Source organism: Taeniopygia guttata, chromosome 1A, assembly GCF_048771995.1.
Source record: "Taeniopygia guttata chromosome 1A, bTaeGut7.mat, whole genome shotgun sequence".
NCBI lineage: Eukaryota > Metazoa > Chordata > Aves > Passeriformes > Estrildidae > Taeniopygia > Taeniopygia guttata.
Genome location: NC_133025.1, coordinates 50,586,137 through 50,610,791, shown reverse-complemented (window position 1 = coordinate 50,610,791; position 24,655 = coordinate 50,586,137). Strand labels below are relative to the sequence as shown.

Below are 24,655 nucleotides of genomic sequence, written 5' to 3'. Positions count from 1 at the left end.
ACTTATACATGGATGCCAGCACAGGACTAGGAAAATCTGGGTGCAGCTCCCCACAGTAACTACTACCATCTTAAACTTCTGTGATGGTATGAAGTAAATTTTAACCCATGTTCAAGAGCAGACAGACACCTCTCTTGGCCACAATGCATCAGGCTGGCAGTCTCCAGGACGTGAGCGTAAGGGACATTTGGTTGCACAAATAATTCTGGCAGTTCCAAAATTAACTGATTAGCTCTGCCAGTTTGTGCTGCCATGCACCAACCATGATAGCTGCCATCCCATGCTCAAACTGGGAAAGGCTGCTCAGTGCAAGTGAAACAGTGCAATAAACACACCCCTTTAAAAAAAAAAAAAAAAAAAAAACACCAAAAAAAACCACCACACTTCGGTAGATATATGCTGACCTATAGTTCAAAGAAAAGCACTAATTCCTTTGTTTTCCATTTCTTCTGATGCTCTGTTTCCACAGAAATCATTCACTCATATCAGGTAAGAATTCAAAGCAGCTGCCCCCTTGCAAAATGTTGATATCTGATTCATGAGCACCCAAGCCCTCAGGGCACAAGAAGAATATGGTTACCCATCTGGACTCTGCTTTCAGGCCCCTATTCTCAGCCCTACAAAGGTCCAGTCATGTGCTTGCAAGTGCCAACTTTCTTCCTTAAGTCAGGGGTTTGCCTACACAGATCAGCACAAACCCATCCCAAACTTTGTTTAAAAAACAAATGAGCTAAAGAAGTGAAAAATCTCTAATGAGTATGCATTTTTAAGAGCTTATGCAGCTTTAAGTTAATTAATGAACTTTGCAGCTCCAAGCTAAGCGGAGGAAGGATGAGTAACTGATGAGTAACTGCACGTGGAGATACCTTGCGGAAGGGTGGGAGGTGGGGACGACAACTAAACAAGGAGCAACGTGGTTCAGCAAATGTGACACAGGATGAATTCTTTCAGCAGACAGCAGGTGGTGATCCAAGATCACGGCACTGGAGCGCCAAGAGCAAACACCAGACATGCACACAAAGGCCTCCTGCTTCCATAAAACTGTCCAAGATCAGTCTGTTCTGTGAAGGAGTGGTTTTGTTTTCCTCATTATAGAAATGGGTGTAAGTAGAGGGATATAAAAGGAGCCTTATAGCAATGCAGCTCCAGATCTCTTCTATATTCCTATGTCATACTATGCAAAGATAGTAAAGCCTAACCAGCCAAATAAAAATTATACTCCTGGTAAAGCTAAACTAGTAAAATTTCTGTATGGACATGGCAAACTGCCACGAGGTAACTGGTCTGTGCTATCCATAACCCTACTGTGAGTCATCAGCACCACAGAAAGGTGCCGGGAAATGGTACAGCACATAAACATCAAACAATCTCTTAAAAATGCCTTTGAACTCTGCTAACCCCCAAATCACTGGGATGTGGGTATAAGCCTATTAGTGGAATGGGGTTTCTAACACGTATGTCCTCACTGAACTAATTTTATGAATCCTCAAAGCAACTGACTTGCAGCTAACAGAGGCAATTAACCTGTTTGTGAAGACCAGAGTTCCAGGCTACGACTGTTTGCTCTCTGCACTAACCTAATCCCTTCTGTAAACAGCAAAAATGTTTGGAGCTGGGATCTGAAGAGCCTGTCAGGAACCCAGAGCTGCTGCCCACCCTCAGCTCTCTGTAAGAAAGGGATCCTTTTGAGTGAAGGGAATGTGGGGACCCTGCTGTCTCTCCTAGAACACAGGTCACAGCCTCCTGTCAGGGATGCAAACATCACACATGCAAAGCACTGCTCCCTCCCTGTACAAAGACAAGAGAGAAAGGGTTTACCATACAAGGCTGCTGCTTAGGAGCATGAGAATAATTAATTAATTAATTAATAATGGGCTGTGTTCCCCCTAATGCCCCTTCTCACAGATCAACAAAAGCTGCAGTAGCAGGGTCTCCTTCCCAGTCCCTTCCAACACAGTCTCCCTTCCCAGTTCTCAGCTGCAGCTTCAGAGGGGCTCTGACTGGAGCTGCCACCATCCCACCTCCAGCTGTGCACTCCTGCCCTCTCTCCCCTGCCAGCCTCTGCCCACCACTGAGCCCTTCCAGCACATATCCCAGGAAAAAAAAATTACTCACTTTTTATTGCCAGGTTAGTTTTGTTCCCAGTTAAGAGCGCTGAAACAGCTTGGCAAGGAGCTGGAGGAGAAGCAGAGCCAGAAAGGACAGGGGGTGGAGAAGCTGGGGAGGGAAGGGCCATGGGCACCAGCACTTAGATGAGCTCAGGCTGCCAGGGAGCCGCAGTCTCCAGCATGCATTAACCCTCTTCACAGGCAATCCCACAATTTGCCCACTGATAACAAATGCATCAACAAGCACTTTCTTATCTAATGGCAATGGATACAAAGCAGTGGGAATGATGCTCCCCACATACACCAGGAGCTCCAGCATTATCCCTTCCCAAAAAAAACACAGGCTGGGGCATTCACTACATCAAAGATAGATTCCACCCTACACTGGTGGCTCTCACAGCACATGGAACCTATGCCTGGGCTTTTAAAACTCTGCTTTTGCTCTTTAGGGCCATGAAGATATGTGAACATGAGACAAAGTGATGTACAGAATGATGAAGTGATGGCTTTCCAACAACCCAGACACCCCAAAACAGCGACTTGGCCATGCCAACCCTGCAGGTACCCACAAACATGATACAAGCTCTCTATCCCAAAATACAGCAATAACACTTTCTCCATTGTGGTCATTTCATTACAGATTAGCTTCTGAATGGGAAGAGTGGGTAAAATGCCTGCAGAAAAGAAATCTGGGGGTGAAAAGGATATATACAAAGGATACAGCCATCTCATATCCTTCATCTTTGTACAAACCCGTTCCTGGGTTCAGAGGGGTATGCGACCCTAACCTGACACCCACTCTCCACACTACAAAGGCATTTCTGTAACTCCAGAGAGCAAGACTGACATGCCTGTGTGTCTGGGACACAGACTGATAAAATCAACACTCTTTCTTGGTGTGGGTTGATCATAAAAGCACCTTGAAGAGGATCACAGTAATAAGGGGTTTTGTATTTCATCTGCACATCTGGAGCTTGATCTTTATTTGATCTATGACACACTGCGGTAATAGAAAAGGATGCTGGGTTTTGACTCTACTGTCATGGGCACGAGAGCCATTCCTCCTGAATCTTCCCAAAGGCAAACCTTAAACCTAGGTAGTTCTGGAAACAACTGCCAGAATTTTATGGTAGTTTTGTTAAAATAAAGAGAAGCTAAGTTCATGGATAGACTTTTTAAAATTACATCTGATGTAATCACTCAGGAAATGCCTTTTCCACTAGGTTAAGTAAAGCTTCAGTAAGCTAATCTTGCACCAGTGAAAAAAAAAAAAAAAATCTAACAAGAGATGCCTGCACTCACACTTGTACCTAGCTAACCATTTAAAGGCATGTCTCCTTCAACTTCCTGGTGCAAGCTTGCACTAGATTATCTAATCTTCCCCTTCCTAGATATGTAAAGCAAGAGAAGAACAAGTTATCTTCCAATACACACTCTATTATTCCAAGCCACCAAAAAGTGTTCTGTAAAATAAAGCAGCTGGCCTTTTTTTTTTTTTTTTTTTTTTTTTAATGTGTTTAAGAACTTTATGGAAAAGAAGTTCAAGCCCCACTTTTGTAGGAATGGATAAAAGAAAATGATAGTCTTATCTTACTACTATACACAGGAAGCACTCACTCATCCCCATGCTATCATCACTTCCAGTAATGGCCAATTTTTGCTCTACCCCTATGCACAAACACAGGCTCTCATGCACACTTGGTAAGATGCCCTCAGGCAACCTGCAAAGAGGCTTCCTGTTGGATACAACCGGTCTTAGAGTTACGCAACATTAATAAGGCCCAGGGCCACATCTACTTACCAGCCTGAAACATACTTTCCAAATTTTAAAAAGCACTGATTTCTGCTCCTGAAATCTACATTATTCCCCACTCAAAAAAAAAAAAAAAAGTTAAATGCTACTGGCACAAAATCATCCAACAAATGCTTTCAATCCGTTCACGCTCTCTGGGGTTGATTAGAGAGAATTGTGCTTCAAGAGACATCAGGGTCCCATTATCTGTTTGCATGCCATACTAGGAATTGAACTACCTCTGACAATTACTGGGGAGAAGGAGGTAAGGATGGAGAACAAAGGAGAAAGTCACCAGGATGGATACATCCCCAGCAACAAAGCCAGCAATTAAGAGAAAAGCTTAGGCTCAATTTTTCGGTCCTGTCTGGTCCTTTAGCACCTACCCTGGTTGTGTTCTACTCAGCTCTGCAACTTTCCAAGTGACAACATTAATGGTCAAACATTCTTGAGGAAAAAAAATTATTTCCATAAGATGACTAGCTTTCAACAAATCAGCATGAAAATAATGTCTCAAAATGCTACGAATCAAGTCCTCCATAAATCCAGCAGGCACCCAGGGTGGTACAAGCATGTCCCACACAAGAGACACTACTCCTCTGTCAGGCAAAGACAGCTAAGTTCCTTCTCTGGGAACAGAATTGAAATGAGTCATAGCTACGGAACAGTGTGCTGCAGATGTATCACGTATGTTTAATCCAAGCTAGCTGCCATCAACTATTCAGCAGATTAGCAAACCAATCACACTCTCTATTGCATGACTGTGGATCCTCTCAGGGAAGCAGAAGAAACAAGAGGCCAGTGGTGGGGAAGGAATGGGTAACTGCTTTTCAGGAGAGGTCCATGGTTGCAGCAGGATATCTGGGTACTATGTGATACTTTTGATGGCACAGAGGACCTGCCTGTGCTGGTGTTCTGCCTTACTTCAGAGACAGCTAACCAATGGTTCCTGGTGCTCCTTAGAAAAAGAAGGACTACGGAACATGGAAATGTTACAGGAAAGAAGATACCACCTGGTCCCGTGGTATCTCTTGACCAGACTGGCACAGTAGTGTCACAGTTACCGTCTCCTCAGCTAATTCTGAAATCAGATTGCTCACTTCAAACAGCTTTGTTTCAAGAGAGAGGGTAACTCGCCAGCTGATGTATTTCAGAAAACCAGTATCTGTTTCTCCAACCCCAATCAAGGACCTAGCTGGACAGATAAGCAATTTTTCATCATGTCTCTGCTCTGCAAATGCTCCGTATCTGCAAGTACATTACCAAATCTCAGTGAGTGCGTACTCCTGCAACCTCAAGAACTCAGATGGATTTCCTGAATGTTTAAATCCTTGTGAAGCTCACTCAGCCCTTTAGAAAGATTTGTATCTACTTTAGTGACAAGGATTTCTCAAAGCCCTCGCTATGTGACACAGCTATCTGCAACAGACTCTTCCAGATCCCTCTGTATTTCCAATGTTCTTCTAGGAACGATTTTGAAGATTACTTTTGGTATCAGGCTTTCCTGTCCTTCTCTTCCCTGCTGTGAAGGCAATGAGCTGAAGAGAAGCAGTGAGCTGTGCAGAGGGGCTGCTCGGAGCTGACCTGGCTCCTGGAGGAAAGACAAACCTCAAACCCCTGTCAGACAGCTTCACTTACACTAGCCCCTTCAATCCCCCAGATTTCAGCAGACAGCAGGGAAGTCTTCCCGCCTGCCTGCACTAACTGTAGCACCATACTGCAAAAAAGCAGCCCTGCCTCTGCTGCAAGAGCAGGAGGAAGAAAGAAGAAAGCACCATGAAGGGGAGAACACATCTGGAATCAATTGGAGACTGCTGAATGCCTTGGAAAGAACTGCAGAGCTGGCAGAAACCATCGCGAGGAGCTGCGTGTTCGGACGTGACTCTGAAGCAAAGGTGGAGAACGAGACGTATGCAGCATATTTAAACACAAAACCAGAGCTCCCCTTGAGGCTGTGGGGTTTTTTTCATGCAAGCAGCTAAACGTCTCAGCCCTGTCATATTTTCACTGCCACTGGCCTACCATGGGTATGCTCAGAATTCAGTACAGAAGACAGGAGATGAGATGAGGCAAACGGGACCCATCTGCGACTCAAGTACCAGGACTCAGTCACGCAGCAACAACATTATATCAAGCTGCTCTCACGGTGCAGGGCGGAGGAAGTCTGTGACTGACTTGGCACAAATTTCAGAACAGAAATTTGATGGTTTAAAAACACAGATTTCTTCCCACAGTTACTTTCCATTCCAGCATTCTCCTATCTTTTGCTAGTCATTTGTTCCAAGAGTAGTTTTCCATTTTCAAAGAAGTCTCCACTGTGTGTCCTGGAAAGCAGAGGTTCTGGAAAGGAGCAGAGAGTCACAGAGAAGCAACTCACCAGCGCAGCAGCCTGGTACAGAGACTGACTACAGCTTTCAGATGTATTACCAACCTGAGGGTGTGGGAAGCATTGCTACTTGGGTACGTGGCCTTGGCCAGATGAAAAGTAAGATATATGCTTCATTATGCAAATTTTTTAAATGGAACATGAAAGAGCTACATAAATGACCCCAAGACTGGAAAAAGCCACATGGCTGCACACTGAAACCTTGAAAAGCCCAATTTATTTTGCTTATCATTAAAAAAAGTGGTAACTGATTATTTTACTAAAGTATATTAATTGTGAGGAAAATAAAGTAGATGCTAATAATATTTAATCTAATGAAAAAAGTCATCAAGAAAACCAATAGCCAAAAGCTGCGCCTGATAAATTCAGCTCCGGTAAAAGACACCATTTCATTTTATTTACTGATTTCTAAATGACAATCATTAACTCAGCTGGTGAGGAGGACTCAGTCTTTTCCATCCTTTCCTATTTTTGTGGTGAAAATATTATGCCACCCAAAACAGAGGTACCTGAGTGAGACATAATGGCCTACAATGCAGGTACAGCCAGAAGAGACAACCTAAAGTCAGATCTATAGGACAATATCCTGGGAAGCTAACAAGAACTGGTAGAAGTCAATGCACATCAATTAAAGCTGATTAAACTAAGCAGTACACACTTTTATAAGCATAATGACCTCACCTCATGGAGTGGAATAAGCTATTGAAAAGCACTGATGCAGTTTCATGTACCACCTAATACGACAAACTACCAACTGACCTTGGAATCAGGGGCTGCTCTTCCCCTCCCCAGCTGTTGTGAGATCCAGTCACGCCACCCACAGCCATTGCCAGAAAATTAATCCAAACAAAGTCATCTGTTTGGTCTTAAACTCAACTGTCTTACTTTGGATCTGCTGAAGCACAGTGCCCAAAGTGGTGAGGAGGCTGAGCATATGGCCAGGGCCCAGAGACAGGGAGACTGCTCTTCTCACAGCAACCCACATTTATGCTACATTAAGTACAACTTTGAAATGCACATGAAAGTCACTTCATCGCACAACAAGAGGCTAGATGGACATTTAGCATATGCTATTGCCACTACCTGCTTCACTCGTACTCAACTTCTAGAGCATCCCCATGTAAGGCAGCATAAACTTGGTTCATACACAGTGAATTTGTTGAGTATCTCAGGAAAGATTTTCCCATTGTTACAAAATCCTTTTAAAACCTCTTCTCCCCAGGCCTTCCAGCGATTGTATGTTTACTACATTCCTGCTGTAACCATGAACTGGTATAGACTTCTTCCCTACATAGGCCACCTGCACAGCTCATAGGTAAAGCTTGAGGCAAGTGGCACATCCAACCACCTTTCAAGTGCCTCTTCCTGGGCTGGGTATCACTAAAGCAGCTCCTGTAGCTCCCACACTCGGCAACACCATTGGAAACATGCTGCTCCTTTGCCACCACCATGCCAGTGTCCTGGGACATATAAAGCATGTTCTGGTTTAACAGTAGCAACATGCAAAATATTCACATTAAGCTATTGCATATCACTGGCAATCCTACTTTTAAACTGCTCTATTTTGCTGAAGCTAAATCAATAAACCTTAAAAGCTAAATTGATATAGAGCATCTCATGTCAGAGCATGTCTGTCAGCATCTGCAGCTTCCGCAATACGTGAGTTCCCGGTACATTAACCCCTCCATAATTCTCAGCAGATCCTCACCTTCTACAGCCGAGTGCATTAAAGGTGCTTTTTCTCCCCTCTCCTTGCAGAAAGACAAAAATACAGGCTATGCAAAACTTAGACCCTTAAACCCAAGCTGGTCGGTTTGCCCTTCTGTACATCCCCTTTCACACTCACAGTGTCAGGCTACAAAGCCCCTCACTCCAGGATACAGGCTTGGAAAAAAAAAGCATTAGCATCTGGCAACCAAGAGCAGCACCCCAGCATACGGGCCTGAGAGCCAATACAAGTCTCTGGCACGAAGAAGAAACACTGGGACATATGCCTGAGTACTCCTGTCAATCTTGCAGTGGGGGAATGCCCGATTTTTTTTTTTAATATATTTTTATCATATTACTGAAAGGAAACGCCAGAGACTACTGTGGCCCCTGTCCCTTGAGGCTCCACTGCTGCCATCAGGCTGCATTGCCTTTGCAGCAATGAATATTTAAACAGGGCAATAAATATTTCAGAACACATTCATCCCAGTAAGAAGTCTACTACCATAAGAGAGATGAGACAACCACACAGGGCCAGGGCCGCTCCCTCTTCCGCCCCTCTGGCTCCCACACTGCCTGCCCTTCCTTGGCCTTACTTCCATCCAGCCCTCAACAGGCACCTGACAGCCTCAAATATTCATGAGCACAGTTCCAGTTACTTTCCTAACAAGCAAAAACACCTGTGAAAAAAGTAACAGGGTGCTCTGCTTTCCACAGAGGTGCAGAACACAGCTGGATCATGGTTTGCTTTCACCTCTCCTGGGGTTTCTGGCTCATGGGTGCTCATAACCCGGGAAGAAAATAATTTGCCTGAAGATCCCACAGGGTCTTAAATCTCTAAATATTGCACCTTAAAAAAGAGAAAAAACCCTAAGATCGCCAAAGCTCAACCATCACCTGGTCAAGAAACAGTATGTGACAATCTGTCTTTACTCCCCACAACCCTCTCCCTTCATTTCAGCAGTGCATTTATTCAGGCATTTCTCGGGTGTGAGCAGCTCCACCAGCCTCTCAGTGGGATGCTAACAGATGTACACAGCTGGGCCAACACTGGCGCAACTAAAATCAGCTAGAAATCAAGTTTAGGATGTAACAGAAAAACCCTTCATTTACTCGGCTATCACCTGCTTGTCACTCATGTACTGGGGACTATTTTGACTATGACAGCGATAAAAGCTTGGGGTTTATAAGTAGGACCTTAGCTATGCTCTCACCTCTAAACCCCTTGATTTTTAAAGATAATTTCAGAGGGTAACCAATACTCTGCAGAAAATCAAAATCACATATAAAGACATTTATTCAGGAACAAATTCATAGGGCCATGAAACCATACAGCCAGACTCAAAAATTATCTTTTGCAGCAGCTTCCGCTGCATATCTACCTAGAATCCAAAGACCTAAGATATTTGCTGCTCACAGAGCATAAGGACACAGCTTCAGAGAACAAATACACCTACTCTGAGTGAAAGAAAGCCAAAAAGACACCCTCACAAACAGCAGCCAAAGGGTTAAACTGAACAACAGACACAAGCTAGTCTGCTCTGGCTAACTGAGCTGCATCATGGCACTTCCTTTCCAGGTAAAAGCCTTAATTAACAGCATACAGAAAGAGTCATCTCTGCTTTTACTGGCACCCATGGACCATCTTTTAAAAGATGAAGGTAACCAAACCGCAATCACGTGTCACCTGCTGTCAAAGGTGCCTCTTGGATTGCGCAAGAAGACACTCTTCATACCTGGATCCTGGCCCAGCTCAAGGTACAAGCTGGGCACCAAATGGCTCAGCCCTGTCATGGCTTGGGCACAGCAGGGAGCATGCAAGGGTATGCGACAACTCATCAAGGTCTGCAGATGCAGTCTTGGATTAAACTGCTAAATTCCCCTGCAGTCTCATTTCAGCTGCTTTAAGACCTTTGAAGGAGAACAGCCGGGTCTTTGCTATGTGCAGGAAGGGTCCTGCAGCACTCACTGGGAGTTTTCTACGGCAAACCAGAGCTCCTGCTATTTCCTCCTTGGTCCTCATAGCCAAGGGAATAGACCAAGGCAACCCCCAAGTGCTGGGCAGCTTTCTTGGGATGGTCAGTTTCCTATTAATGAAATTCTCTCTCATCCTCCTGCTCCATGGCACGAAACAGCTCCGAAGTGAAGTACTGTACCATCAAACAGCAAAACCTCTTTCCAAACAGCATTTCAAGGAAGAGCACCTGCCTACTGAATAGGTGGATCAATCACCCACCACCACCCTCTGTCCCTTCTGCTCATGAAAGAGTAGAAGCATCCCTTGGTCAAGACTGGCCAACAGCCACGCCACCAAAAAAATGCTGTTTACATTAAAAGCATAAAATAGCAGTCACAGCAGTGTAATTCAGAGACTGACAACAATCCTGCTGCTTTGCCAGCAGTGAGTCCTGGGATTTTATATCTCTGCTTCTAACTACCACCCCAGCTGTTCTTCATATATCACTGAAACAAAAGGATCCAGTCAGAAGTCAGATGCAACCTGGCCCAAAAAACACTTTGTATTTTCCTATCTTATTAAAAGACCTCATACACAGAGAAAGGAAAACATCTTGGAAAATGAGCAATTACCTCACCAAGTAATTTAGAGCAGGAGCCACCATTTTACAGCAGACATCAAAATAATGAGCACTTCTCTGCTGACTGTGCAGCTCCGTGTTATTCCCATGATGGGCTGCATACCCAGCAGCATGTTAACATGGAAAAAACCACCATTTGATCCCACACAAGAATAAAAAAAAATACATTTTTGATACCATACAAGATGTGTTAGAAAGGAAAACAACATTTAATTCTGTGGCTCCTGAGGACCTCTCATGACTCAGAAAAAAAATGCAAACAGATGAAAAAGTTAATTTGGATCATATCAGCTTCACTGGCATGCAAAGGGCAGAGCAGGCACCCTGGGGAGAGGGAGGGAAAGATTTACCATAGATCAGGTAACTATCACTGACAGCTGAGCTAAAACACCACAAGATTTGACCAGACTCTACCCTATCTTCTAATTTTCAAGTGTGCTACCACCTCCTACAATACAATGTGTAACATATAACACTGAGGTCGAGGAGGAAGGAGATTCTCCAGCACAAGTATGCAAGTGGTCCAGATAAAAATCCTCACCATATTAAGAATGAGCCCAGTTACCTGAAACAAGAAGAAAGCAGAAGTGAATTGTTCTTTTGAAGATGTAGCATTTTTAATGCAAAGCAATGAGGACATAAGGAACTGGAATAATTTCTCTGCAGTCTGAGGCTACTGCATGGAACAGACAGGCAGTTGCTCTCTTCTAAAAAGATGTCCTTTGAAAATGGATGTCCTTCTGCAACCCAACACACTCAGCTTGGGAATTTAGAAACCCAGCTTGCTGTATGGGCTCCATGGTCTCATCCCCTAGATGGGTCAGCAGAGCCCACACACACCACTGTCAAATCTGACAGTGAGCATCAGCCCTCAACACTTGGCTCTAACTCAGCCTTGTTTGGTGGGACCTGAACTGCCCAGCCTCACAAACTGAGCTTTACTTTTGTCCAATTAAATTTTTAGGAAGTGTTTCTGCTCAAAAATGGCCAACAACAGCATGAGTAGTAGCCCACAGCAGCCAATATACTCACTATTAACAGAAGTGTCCTTGATTTGTTAGGCCTTCAACGTTCACTAGATGATTCACAGGAAGACTGATACATCTGAAAAACTTCCTTTAAATTCTTTACAATGAAAACTGCTCTTTTAGTTTCCTCTTGCATGTCTAGGACATAGAGCCTTTTCAGTATTGCAGTGTTTGGCACCACAGGGCACAGGGACCACCTCCACTTTACAGCCATGGTTGATCTTAGATGATCATAAAGGAAAAGGTTTTGTGCTTTGCTTCTGCTGGGTACTACCAAAATCACACCTAATCAATAGACTCATCTCCAAGCACTTCTGCAAGAACAGGTCTAACACAGCTGACCTCACATGAGGGCACAGGAGCAGCTCACACGGCACAATAATCCCCTGGCAGGAATTTGGTACAGACACAGCTGAAGGCAATTCCCAAACCACTTTACAGCTGAATTCTTGAAGATGTCCCTGTTCATTTCAGAGGGGCTGGACTAGATAACCTTTAAAGATCCCTTCCAGCCCAAATCATTCTATGATTTTAAGGTTTTATGATTGGCTGCCGGGACACTTCACTGCTAGGATTGTCTGAACAGTAGCCAGGAGGCTCATCACAACTCTGCATTTAAACCATGTCAATGAAACGTGGCTCTTTCCTGACACCAGATTCTTTTGTCTTAGATTTAGGCCAGAGAGGATCTCAGAATAATTATGTAGTGACACACAGAGCCTCACAGCTAACCTAGAGGCCTACTACACTTTTGAAATCCACTACATCCCTCTACAAATGCCCTAGAAGAATGAAATTTATCTTCCTCTATGCTCTTCCAAAACATTAGGAAATTCCTATTACTCAGTTCTAGCTATTCTTCTCTGTGTTACAAATAACACAGCTCAAAGTTTCCTACCGACCCATTGGAAAAAAAAAAAAAAATAAAAAAACCACTGGCTTTCTACACACTTCCACTTTACGCAGAGGTCTGGGTGGGAGATGTGTTCTCAGCCATGTCAGCTGCCAAGCAGGACCCCAGCCACTCATCAGGCAGGGAGGCTTGGAGCTGGCAGGCAGGAGGGCCAGGCAGGCATGGATCTGAACGGAGACACTCGAGTCTGCAGCCTTCAGCGCAGCTTTCTCTTGACTTTTGTGCAACATTTGCAGTAACTCCTGCAGCTCACTGTCAAAACCAATTAAGAGTATTCCTAACAAAAACCAAAAAACGTTCCTGAGAAATCACATTTGAGCTGAAAGGGACAGTAAAGTCACTGCCTTTCTCACCTCCTCACAGCAGGGCTCGTTAGAAGACCTTCATTTTGTCTAGGGCCGAAGTCACCATCAGGCTGCTCAAAGCTACAGTTTCAGACTTGATGGAGAACAAGGATCATGGCTCTTTAATCTGATTAAACCCAATTTAGATTCATCACACTGAATAAGACAAAGTATTCAGAAGTTTCACTTTCTGATGAAGCACTGAGATCTCCACAGTATTTTTTCCACCCTGCAGAAGTCCATGTTCCCAGATAAATTCACTCTCACACCCCTTGCAGCATTTTGATCAAAAGAGGCTTTGAAGACCTGGAGTCCCTCAGAAAATTTCTCTTAGGATGAAGGTTTGCAACTGGCTTTGGATGACCTAAATTCTTTCTGCCACTAAGAGAGTCAGCCCCTCCTTGACTACACCACCTCACCAGTCACACTTAACAGTATTCACAGTCTGTCACCCATGTTCCTGTGAAGGACACAGGGAGCAAGGAACTGTCCAAAGTTCTCACCACAGCCTTCAGTCACCACCTTCCTTCATTCCTCTGCCTCACCACATCACACTCTGCCATAGATAGGCTCCATCACACAGTCTCATCTGACTCCAAAAAAAGTATTTTTACCTCCCCAACCAAACTGGTATGAAAGGGACTTCTAAAACTACTTTCCCTCCCTTTCCCACTGCTTCAAGATAGAATGCTTCATCCTGGAACAGAGTGGAAACAGACCTGAGAAAGGATTTGCAAAGCCAATGTAGCAACATTAAATAGCATTACATACAAAGAAAAGCAAAAGGGAAAGTTAAAGCAAACAAATCTGCATTCAATATTTGAGCACTAAGCAAAGGTAATGCAGTACAATATCTCTAGCCAACAGTCAACAAATTGACTAATTAACTAATTTCACCAAATAAACATGCTGTTCCTCCTATACCTCCTGATTCAGGAGGTACTAAACTTTTTAAGTTTAGATAGATTTAAAATTAGCCTGTTGAAACTGAAATCCTTTCCCTTGCTGCCCTATTTATCTCAACCACATTTTATAAAGCAGGAAGGGACACACTGCAAAAACAAAAGCCTTTCATACTCCTGCTCTCTAATATGCTGAAGTACTTTGCATAATTGTTCAGTTTTGATAACCTTTCATATGACGCCATAGCAAAACTGAGAAAAGCTACGAAGAACAACAAATCAAATTAATGGTTTCACTCTTCATGGAGGGTACACTAGACAAAGGAGGACTAGTACTATCTAAGAAATCCAAACTCCTCTCCAAGGCATTTTTAAATCCAGCTTTTAAAGTAATTTAAAGCAGGTTTTGCTATTAAGACTGGAGGGAGAGCATAGACCTAGATAAGGAGCTTCAGTGAGACCTGATAGGTGAATGATGGTCTATGCACTGCACAGGTCAAACTCTGATTATCTACATCTTAGCTAATCAAAAGCAATTATCTGAAAGTCAAATATGCCCTCCAAGTCAGGTAACTCATGGAGACCAGGACTTATATACAGCACACAGAAATCCTAAACTCCACAGGACCTCAACTGTAGACACTATGAATTTTAAACAGGATAACCGGGAGGACAGTTCAGAGGGTTTTAACCATACTCAAGACTCCCAGCCTGAGGGCAGACTTCAGAAGATAGAAAGATTACCCTTGCAATTACTTGAACATATTTGGTGTATCCATGCACCCTCAGATTACAGGCTACTTGGACTGCAATTCCAGTTGGATATTTAGAGACTACTGGGGTAAAAATCTCCATTACTGGCAGGGCTGGTAAAGCCAGGCTGGTTACTTCCCATTGTAGGACCGAGTTCTCAGTTGTTAAAATTCCAAGATACCATTAACATTGAAATTTTCTTTCGTGCTATCTGTAATTCATTTTGGAGTTGGTGACTTCTTATTTAAGCCATAGTAACCCAATCCAAGAATAAAGCAGGGGGCATATTTTGTCTTGCTTGTGATTAAGAGAGGAGGAAACCACCACATATGCTTTGAAAAGTCTAAGATAGCTTCTTATTTACAGAAAAATTTGCATTTCAGGAATCTATATTTAGATCACCAAGATCTGACCAACATTATAACAAAAGTATGGAAAATTACAGTGCCTGTCTTACATTGAATCAATCTCCCAGTAAAGCTATACGCAATCGCCAGAAAAGGCTAGAAGATAGAAAAGAAAGAAGTAACAGTATGCAAAACCCACCAAAAATGAAAGAACCGATCCATTCTTTATATTCCTCACAGAAAGAACAAGTGGTGGCAACAAGCTTGATGTTAGATACTAGGAAAGACTTAGCAATGCTCAGAAAGGCCAGCAGTGGCATTGCAAATACTTCTAAGGCAGGTTACTTGCCATCAGGAATGGCTTAGATATTGTTTATTCTAAGAGGAAACAGAGATGCTCTCAAGAGTGGCTGGTAGTGCCGCTTGCACCTCATTTCCTGTGATTTTATGCTCTCATTTTGACATCATGCACAGCTTCACAGGAGATACTGGCCATGTCAGATCCAGGTCTGGAGATCATGACAGCAGGGAAATCATCGTTCTCAAGTACTTTGCACCATCTCCTTTGCAAGGATGATGTAACATCAAGGAGCAGTTACCCACCTCAAATCCAAAAAAAAACCAAGAAACAGACCTGTAAGTACAGCAGGAGAAAATTAAATTGAGCCAAGAAGCCTGAGCACTATCAGCACAGGCAGCAACAGGGAGCAAAGAGATAGAACAGACAAGTATGACTGCAATAGGAGCAGAAAAGGCAAACTACATGAGGAATGAAGGGAGTGGGTGGAGAGTTAAAAAAGCCTATGACAAGGAGACTGTAGTGAGGACAGGGAGGAGGAGGAGGAAGAAAAGCAAAGAATAAGCAGGTCTAAAAATCGTCTGAGAAGGAACTGAAGGGATCAAGGTAAAGTAGTAGTCTGCCAAAACAGGAGGGCACATAACTGGAGAGGCATGGAAACTGGGAGAGTATGGATATGGTATGGCTTGTATGGGACAAGCTACTGACCAGAGATCATGGGGAGAGAGCGAGAGGAAGAAGCATCCATCCATCCTCCAATGATGGAGGACAGAGGTGAGACAAGGCAGAAGTCGCACAGGGATGGAAGAAAGGGGAAAATGTGCATATCAGTGTACACCCCCAAAGCCTAAACCAGAGCCTAATATTGCAAAATGTCACCATTCCTCTGCTGTCAGCAAATACACAAAACCAACTGGCAAACACTGATCAAGCTGGTCTCTACAGAAAATGACAGCTAATTACACAGTCAGTCAAAGTAGAAGAGGTCTGTGGGTTGTATCTGGGGTGGCCAACTCTGCCACTGATAACTTGCAGGGGTCATCATGGTGCCACATACACTCAAGCTGATGGGGACAGTTAGAGGGTTGTCTGTTTTTTCTTTTCTTTCTTGCAGAAAAAAATAGCATACAAACATGTGATTAAAGAGTATAATAGATAGCCACAGAAATAAAGAGAACAAATGAAGGTTTCTTTCCCAACTTAAAATATGGAAATGCCCTGTAATTGAAATGCCTGCCCATACCATCTTGATCACTCTCAATTCAGTTTAAGAATAATATTGCTTAATGGACAGTTTTGCAGAGAAAAAAAAAAAAGACCAGGTATTAAGCAAAGCACACTGTTGAACAGCATTTGTCCCATTTTCTTTCGTGCAGGCAAAACACACTATTTTTTCCAAAAGCTTCCAGTTGAGTATTAATTGCTCTGGCCTCCATGAACCCTACAAAACCAGCCTATACATCTCCTGCCTTCACTGGTCACAGTACAGCCTCCAACAGCCCAGCAAAAAAACCATCCTACACAGTAGAGGATCATAAGTGACTCTACAGGAGCATACCAAAATACTTTTGGTAGGGAAATTAACATTACTCTAATTCTATTCAAGAACATGTCTGATAGAAAGAATACTGACTACATCCTTTTAAATAGTATTCTATTTAAAAGAAGACTGAGGCAAATTAACCATCTCCTCCCTGGTATTCAGACCTCCAAGGAATGCCTGTTAGTGAAGTCTGGGACTCTGCAGCTGGGAGGTAAGTACATAAAGGAAGTCATTGCAAAGGGGCAGCCAACTGCACACACCATTTGCTGGAAATGGATCTAAAACAGGAACATGGAGCATTTTACCCGAATAAGTCAGGAAGACCAGAATCCATGTCTAAAAAACATCACACACAGAGACACTCATTGCAGACCCTTTTGCACTGGTGTTAGAATTTTATAGTAGAAGGCTGGTCAATACTAATTAAATCCAATGGAGCCATCATGAATTAATAACCTGGAGGGAAAGATGTTGCTGGTTTTAAGAGCCTCCCTCCTTTCCAACCTTGAACTTTTGTAAATTTTGGTAGCTCACTACAACCTCTTTACTGATCTAGATACTTCACAAATTAATAGTTCTTAAAATACAATTTAAATGGTATGTTAAATTTACACAGCCCTGGCAATCAAATATCACAGAAAACTTAGGCATCCTCATTTCTCAATTCCCGGGGATAACCACCTAGTCATCTGCAGAAGAAATGCACTAGGGAGCAGCGAGGTTATTTCTAGGACAGGGACTCAAGGAAATGGCAGTGCTGTATCAAGTTGCTTTTCTCCATCCTGCCTAGGAAATGTTGAATAAGGCTTCTGCCATCCCAGGGCAGCTCTACAAGCACCTGTGGTGGTCCACTTCTACTCCAATGCATCTCAAAGTGCTCAGCATAGGGGGCAAAGAGAAGAAGACTAAAAAACACTCACCAGGCTCTGACAGGCCCCACTGACTTTTAGGCCCTTAAGAGTAAGCCCTTCTCAACCAGCAGTTAAATCTGTAAGTATAACAACAGTTACAGACACAACCCATAGCCCCACCTCAAGCAACTATGTCCTAGTATCAGGGAAAGTGAGATGCAGATTAATCTCTGTATTCCCAGGGGAAAGTCTCCTGGAAAAGTGACAGGACTTTCACACAAGGATTTCTTTCACACAAACCTCTGATGCTGACATGGTGTCTTGCAGCCCTAAGGAGAAGCCCTATGATATACAGTAGAAGGGAATGAAAAACTAGGGGATAGGTATAGGCACTGAGTCAGATACCATGTAAACAAGCACCAGTTCTCAAACAGCAAAGAAAAGGGAAGAGCAGAAGTCCATGGACAGAGAAGAGAGTTACTCCCTTCAGACAGCTCATATAAGTTTGCAAGATAACACCAAAGCAAGGAGCAGCAAGGACAACTGAACTGAAAGGAAAGGGACATGCAATCCTCAAAGCAGGGAAAAGGGACAGGGAAATATAGTAGGTCCTAAGAGAAGTCCAAGAGGGAAAAAAGGGGGGCTTCTACCACCACACAGATAAAGCTTTTCTTTCTTAATTCTTTCTTTTAAAGGAGCAGGGGAATTCTGCAGCATCCAGCTTGCCTGGAGGGGAACAGAACCTAAAGCAGCCGTAAGGGGATGGAAGGAGGGAGGCTGTTCTGGGACTCGATCTCCCTTGCAGACAGTTCAGACAAAGGAGGACGGTCTCCTATAATGGGATGCATTGTACATTTTTAGCTAGCACAAGGTGGCTGTCGTGACAGGGTTCACCATCTCCTGTCTCCCCCCTTCAACTACACACCCCTGCATGATCCCAACATGGAACACAAAGATCTGTTTTATCACACCATTACTGTAATGGGAGGTAGAGAAAGACAGGGAAAGGGAATGAGGCAGAGGAACGAAGAGGAGACAGAGCAGCCTTTAATGAGTCAGCCGCTGTTCTGATTTAAATAAGATCTCCATTTAAGGAGCACTGCAATTGTTGGGTTTTCTTAATTTAAAAAAACAAATCACTGACTAAGCAAGCAACTTTTGGCTGCACAAGTTGTCTCACAGCTACACACAGGGTCTGGGAGGGAAAGGGTTATAGAAGGGGGAAGGGAAAGGGAAGAAAACCTCTGGAAAAAATGAGACTGCTTGCTGGTTCATTTTAACAAGGACATAAATTAGTCTCAAAGCCACAAACGCCATCACCTCCCCGAGCCCTGGGCAGAGTGTAGCAAGTCAAACACGTGCCAAGATAAACGGCGCTGGCTGGAGCCTCCAAGGGGTGCTGGGGGGACAAGAGGGGGCATGCTGGCAGGCAGGGCAGCAAAGATGCTTCAAATGGTGCCACAAAATGGAGACTGGTGATTCTACAGCTGCACAAAAGCAGACTTTCTGATGTTTCTGCTTACACCCACATCAAAAGCTGGGAACTCAAGACAGATAAAGAAGGAAAAAGGGGTGCTGAGGTCAGAAAATAGCAGTTCTCCAAGGTCTGGCTTTAATTACCACAAGCAGCCCTTCCTCCTCCTATCTTGGAAGAAGGCCCGCCAGCGGGCAGCAGCCCAGGTGAAAGGTTCCATTGCTGAGAGCAGAGAGGGCAGCAGACAATGGCAGGGGGATTCATTACAAAGGCACACACATACATACACACACTCAGCACTGCCGGCTGCCACATGGGCTGGGGGGACCCCTTAAGGAGGCGGCAGCTCCCTCCCCACTCTCTGAGATGCTCGACACCTTCCCCCTCTCCCGGCCCTGATGGGAAACAGATTTGGAGGAAAACGCCAGCAAGGCACTGGGCTGTCCAAGAAAGGGAGGGCTTTGTGCTCCACACAAGCCAGCAACCTCAGCATGCACCACACAGTGAAAAAGCCTTTTAGCATATAATGCCCATCCAAAGAAGACTCTCTCTTTTATCTGCAATTAGTACATAATGTACTGGGCTTCGTTTAACACTCATTTTCACTGATTTAGGATTAAGGGGGATAAGGGTAAGGTACTTTCTATTAATGAATCTGAGCTCTTACTCTCATTAGCAATTTTTGTTTCCTCTTTTTCAAGCACATTTCTACTTTCCAGCATCTCCCATTTCTTTCCATAGCTGTTTCTAGTCTTGTCACCCCACACACTCATACTTATTCTGTTCTATCAGCCTGTCATGCCTATACAGAAGCTCATCTCCCAGATCTCCAAGGCAGACAGCAAGCTTGCTCCCTACAATACAAGAGAACTCAGACCAGATAGGCAACGTTTTCTGGAGACTGAACTAAACAGAGCAAGATTGTAGCAATGCTGAATTAATTCAGTGGCAATTACCAGCTTAACATACCAACAATATTTACTTTTCATATATGAGACAGAGCCCCAAGGAAGTAAGTTCACAGGTTTAAGCAATGGCACTCCACTGCTTCAAACAACACTGCCGAATAAGAATAATGTGGCTGGGGATATTGTCTTGAATGTGCCACGCTCCTTCAGCCCCACACTTGGCCAAACCTGCAGTGACTGCTAAGGACCAGCCTAGCAGCTAAACGATCCCCCTGAGAGAAGGCAGTACTCTGCTAGAGCTGAATTCACCAGTGCTGTCTTCCTCAACTCTGCGTACAAGGGCTATCCATCGTCCATCTGGATCCCCAACTGAAACACAGTCCGAGTTCTCCTCTCCTACTGTTTTTTTAATATGCATCTTCTCCAGCATCTCAGCATGTAAATACACAATGCAAATCCTGAAAACCTATACTAAATAGTACATACTTTTAAGACAATCGTAATTCAAGGTCAAACAATACAATAACACACAGTCTTGATACCTCCTTCCCCACATCAATAAATTAAAAGAGTTTCTGTGGAAGACAGATTTCCCTGGAGTCTATTAGGATATCCTAAACCTTTAAATGAGTTTATACCCTCCCCTGTTTCAGCCAGTGCTCCAGCAGAATCCCATCCTTCCCAGCTCTGCACATCACCCAAGCCTGGGTCCTCGTGACCCAGGCACCTTTCTGCACTGCACAGACACGGGCTCCGAGCGTGACGGCTGTGGCTTGAGAGCACACTGCAACACAAGGCTGTGCAGAACAACTCTCTGAAACGTGCACACCTGCAGCTTAGGGGCACACACCTCCATCTGACCAGGAACACTCTGAGCACACAGCAAAACACAAATGGACGCTGACTGCAGAGACACAGCTTTCCAGCATCACTTGCTAAACTAAATATAGGTACAGAAAGTCCCACGAGATTTCTGCAGAGCTCTTCTGTCTCAGAACAGAAAGCCTTGGTCCAGATAAAAAGGATTCTGTAATGGAAGGGACTAAATAGCAGAAGTAGAAGATGGGGCTTGGGAGCCTGGGAAGATACCTTTAGAGTGGACAGAGACCTATTTTTCAGCCACTGACAATCAATGCGAATGAGAGGGAAAAGGTCAAAGTGGGTGTCACTTCTTGCAGCAGATTCACTCTGAGTTAGGCACCAATGAAAGAGACGCCCCTTGCAATGGGACATGCAGGATCTCAGCAGCAGCTAGTGAAGGGGGTTTCAGCCAAAGCTAAGGAAAGCCAAAAAGGCAGTATGCATCTATTCTATAGACCTGCACAGCTGTACAGAAAAAAAAGCACTTGTGAAACCCAGATTTGAAGAAATGTTCTGAGAGTCCTTCCTTCCACCTCCTTTGGGAATATCCCCCAAAGGTTTCCAGCTCTGCAAGGCACTGCGGGGACATTATATAATGCCTAACTCCAAAGGATTCCAGCTCCACGATGCCGCTCTCCTCCCTCCCTTTGCCCGCTCCCTCCGGTGGCGAGTTGCATATACCATGCCAGAAAAAAAAAAAAAAGAATTCAAAATCCCAAAGCATACAGTAGCCTTAAAAGGCGAGCACTGTCCGACGAAACCCTTTGCGGTGGATGTGCGATGGCCCTGGCAGCTGGGCGCGCTCCTCAGGAAACGTCAGCCGCTTTCCCCCGGGAGGACACGGGCAGCCCCACGCCTACAGCTACCTACCAGGGCTTCCCGGCCCCCGCGGCGAGCGGCAGCCGGATGGAGAAGCGGCGGAGTAGCTGTACACCTTCGGGATCGGCTGGTCAAAGGCGGGTTTAGCCTAACTCGGCAGGGGCAAGCCGTGCCCCTCGCGCACCACTCTCTCTAGAGGGCACTGCGAGGTTGCTCCGGGGAGGGAGACCGCAGGAACCCCTTCCCCAAAGCTCCCACCGCGGGCGCCCGGCGCGGCGGAGCTCCCTTCCCTCCCGCACCGCTCCGGGCGCCCCGCTCCCCGCCCAGACAAAGCCGGGCGGGCGGTCGCGGGGAGCCCGGCCCGCCCGCCACCCTTACCTGAGTTACCATTTTCTTTTTCTCCATAAACCAAAATGGGGGAGGCCGGCCGCACGGGAGAGGGAAAATTTAAAAAAAAAAAAAAGAGAAAAAATAAAACTAAATAAAAAAGCAGCAGCCCCGTGGAGGCGGGCGGCGGCGGCGGGTGCCTGCGCTGCGCTGCCTCGCCGGCGCGGTGCTCCCCGAGCCCTTTTTCCTCTCTTTCTTCTCCCGTGTTCCTCCCCTTCTTCCCCCTCCCTCCCCCCCTGCCGCCCCCCCGGCTCAGCCAGATGGCTGCGGGAAGCACCGCCCCGAATGCCGAAGGTAATTAATGCGAGCCGGGGCCGCCCCCGCCGCGCCCCGCCTCGCTCCGCCCGGCACGGCCCGGCCAGCCCCCGCCCCAGCCAGGCGCTCCCTCGCCTGCCCGCCGGGACTCCCCACTGCTCCCCGGGAGCCAGGAGGCTCGGCCAAGGCGCAAACGCGAGCTGGAAACAAAAGCGAAGGTGGTGGCCCCGTGCAGCTCCGGTCCCGGCCGGCAGAACCTCACGGCCGACCCGAGCTCCTCCGTACCTACCATTCCCAGCGCCCCAGGCCTCCCCCGCCTGGACCTCAGCAGGCGGGAGAGAGCATCTCCCGGCTGGAGGATGCTGGAGAGATAGCTGTCAGTTTTGAACAGACCTCCCTCCTGCCACAAAAGGCAGAACGCGTGGGTTACACGATGTGTTGGCTGAACCGGAAGCAGTATCCGTGCCAGGCTCTGCATTTCTATCATCATAAAACCTGGAGACTGCTGGATTCCTTCCCAGCTTGCTTTTTTCCCTCCCATTTATCTTCAGCAAGCATCTGGCCCTGAGCACCTGAGCACGCCACGGTTGACAGCATCTGTTCTCTCAGCGACCCCGTAAAACAGAGTGATACACTGCTACCCCATTTGCCAGACGGGATCTGAGATGCTCTGATTGATTTTTCCCAACATTGCACCCATGGAAACCCACAGAACAGGGCTGAGCACAGGTCTGCCAATCCCACAGTTAGACAAGAATGCTAAGTACTGATGCTCCAGTGCTCATGACGCAGAGATAAAACCAGCTCAGGCAAGTTGTGCTTCTGATGTATCTCTTCTTGACACCTGGTAGTCAAGAGACTCCCCAGGCTTTAGCAGCAAAAAAGCCAAATTACGGAGCAGTAACACCTTGAATCCCCACGTGTTGTTTGCATGAATATGCCCAGTTATAATTTACAAGGGAAAAATAAAGCGCCCAGTGGCTTTGCTTCATGGGCTTCTGCTACAGCACTGATCTCCAGGTAGCCCATGCTGACCCACAATGCTTTTTAGTTTCCCAATTTCACTCACTGCAAACTGACCTTTGGCTCCCTCCCTTCTTCCTTTCTTTCCCTTGCCCTTTCTCTCCTTATTCAGCAGGCCAGCAGGAGCCATGTGTAACAAGCCAGTTGCTCCCCTGTTGTGAAAAGCAGGAGACCAAGACACCAGGAGCCCTGACACGCCACCAGTGCATGGAGGCATAGTCATGGGCCAGCCACCCAACACAACCAAACCATGGTGTGGGATCCTCTGTGAGGGAGCCAGCCTCCATGGCTGCACCCCACAGGTCCACATTTTCCTGTGTTATCTCATCCTCTCTGGTAACTTGCAAGTTACAATATTTACATGCAGTGTTGCAAAACCAGGGAAAGCAGTGGATTTGGTTTTCCACCCCTCTACTACAAACCTGAGATTCTGGAGCACAGTTCTAGGTCAAGTGTAAACTCCATTTAAAAGCAGCAAAAACCCACAGTGACCTCCTTAAACCTTTGACATGACAAACCACTAGATTTCAGCATTGTGCATCTCATTCACCAGACCTCTGCAAATCACTCAGGATAATCTCCTTATTTTCTCCACCTAAGTACTTTTAAGTCTTGTGTTCACTCGGTCTTGTCTGTGCATGAGGTAGCACCCTCTTGTGCCAGACCTAGGGCTGTAGCACAGACCTTCTGGTCATCATCCCACTACTGTTAACCAGAATAGCACCATTTCTACTCTATTTTGGCCTTCATCTGAGGATCCTCCAGAAACACTTGCCATCAGAAAGAGCCTTCTAAGGAAAATGAGATGCCCAGCTATGCACTGAACCTTCCCTTGCACTGCCTCCCACCACCCAGTTGGTGTATCTGCCTTGCTCATATACCAGCAGAGTGAGAATTCTCTTCTGTGTGCTCTACTGCTGGTCTCTCTCTTTCATCTCCATGGTGGACCAGAAAGCATTTCCTTCCTTATGGCTTGGAATATATCCACCTTTGCTCCTGTTGAGCAAGAGAAAACGCTCAATTTTCAGTGGATGTGCTCAGGCAACAAGAAATGCAAGTCTGCAAGAGTTCCCACAGCTGCAAAACCACCCAAAATGAACATCTAATAGAGAGTTTCAAAAGCTTAAAACACACATGCATTTGAAGCATGACCCGATGTGGCAACACATGAGATCTTTGTTGTCTCTGGTTCTACTGGAGCAGAGGAGCAACATCTGGTAACGAATAAGGCCTACAAAAAATTGGTGAATCTGTGCAGCTCATCTGTGCATTCCTCATCACTGAGGAATGGAAGTTCAGATGTTGCGTCATGGCCATGCAGAATAATTTGGTGGTCCTCCACTTAGCTTCTCCTACGTG

At 45.4% G+C, this 24,655-nt stretch overlaps 1 protein-coding gene across 34 annotated transcripts in view; it reads right to left on the bottom strand.

Annotated features, from left to right (window-relative positions):
* RBFOX2 (RNA binding fox-1 homolog 2) overlaps positions 1-24,655 on the bottom strand; it is a 171,150-nt gene that overhangs the window by 64,177 nt on the left and 82,318 nt on the right. For 19 of the 34 annotated variants that reach the window (XR_012053544.1, XR_005978964.2, XR_005978961.2 and 16 more), the window contains exon 1: positions 22,563-22,766. The exons of 9 other annotated variants lie outside the window; for them this stretch is intronic. Coding sequence is in view for 19 of the 25 variants with exons in the window: in XM_030263081.4 (XP_030118941.4) it covers positions 22,563-22,763 (201 nt within the window). In the remaining 6 variants the exon portion in view is untranslated. Of the gene's footprint in view, positions 1-22,009; positions 22,270-22,562; positions 22,767-24,655 lie in introns of those variants that run through there. 6 more of the 34 variants (XM_030263098.4, XM_041713568.2, XM_030263102.4 and 3 more) reach the window with 4 other exon arrangements.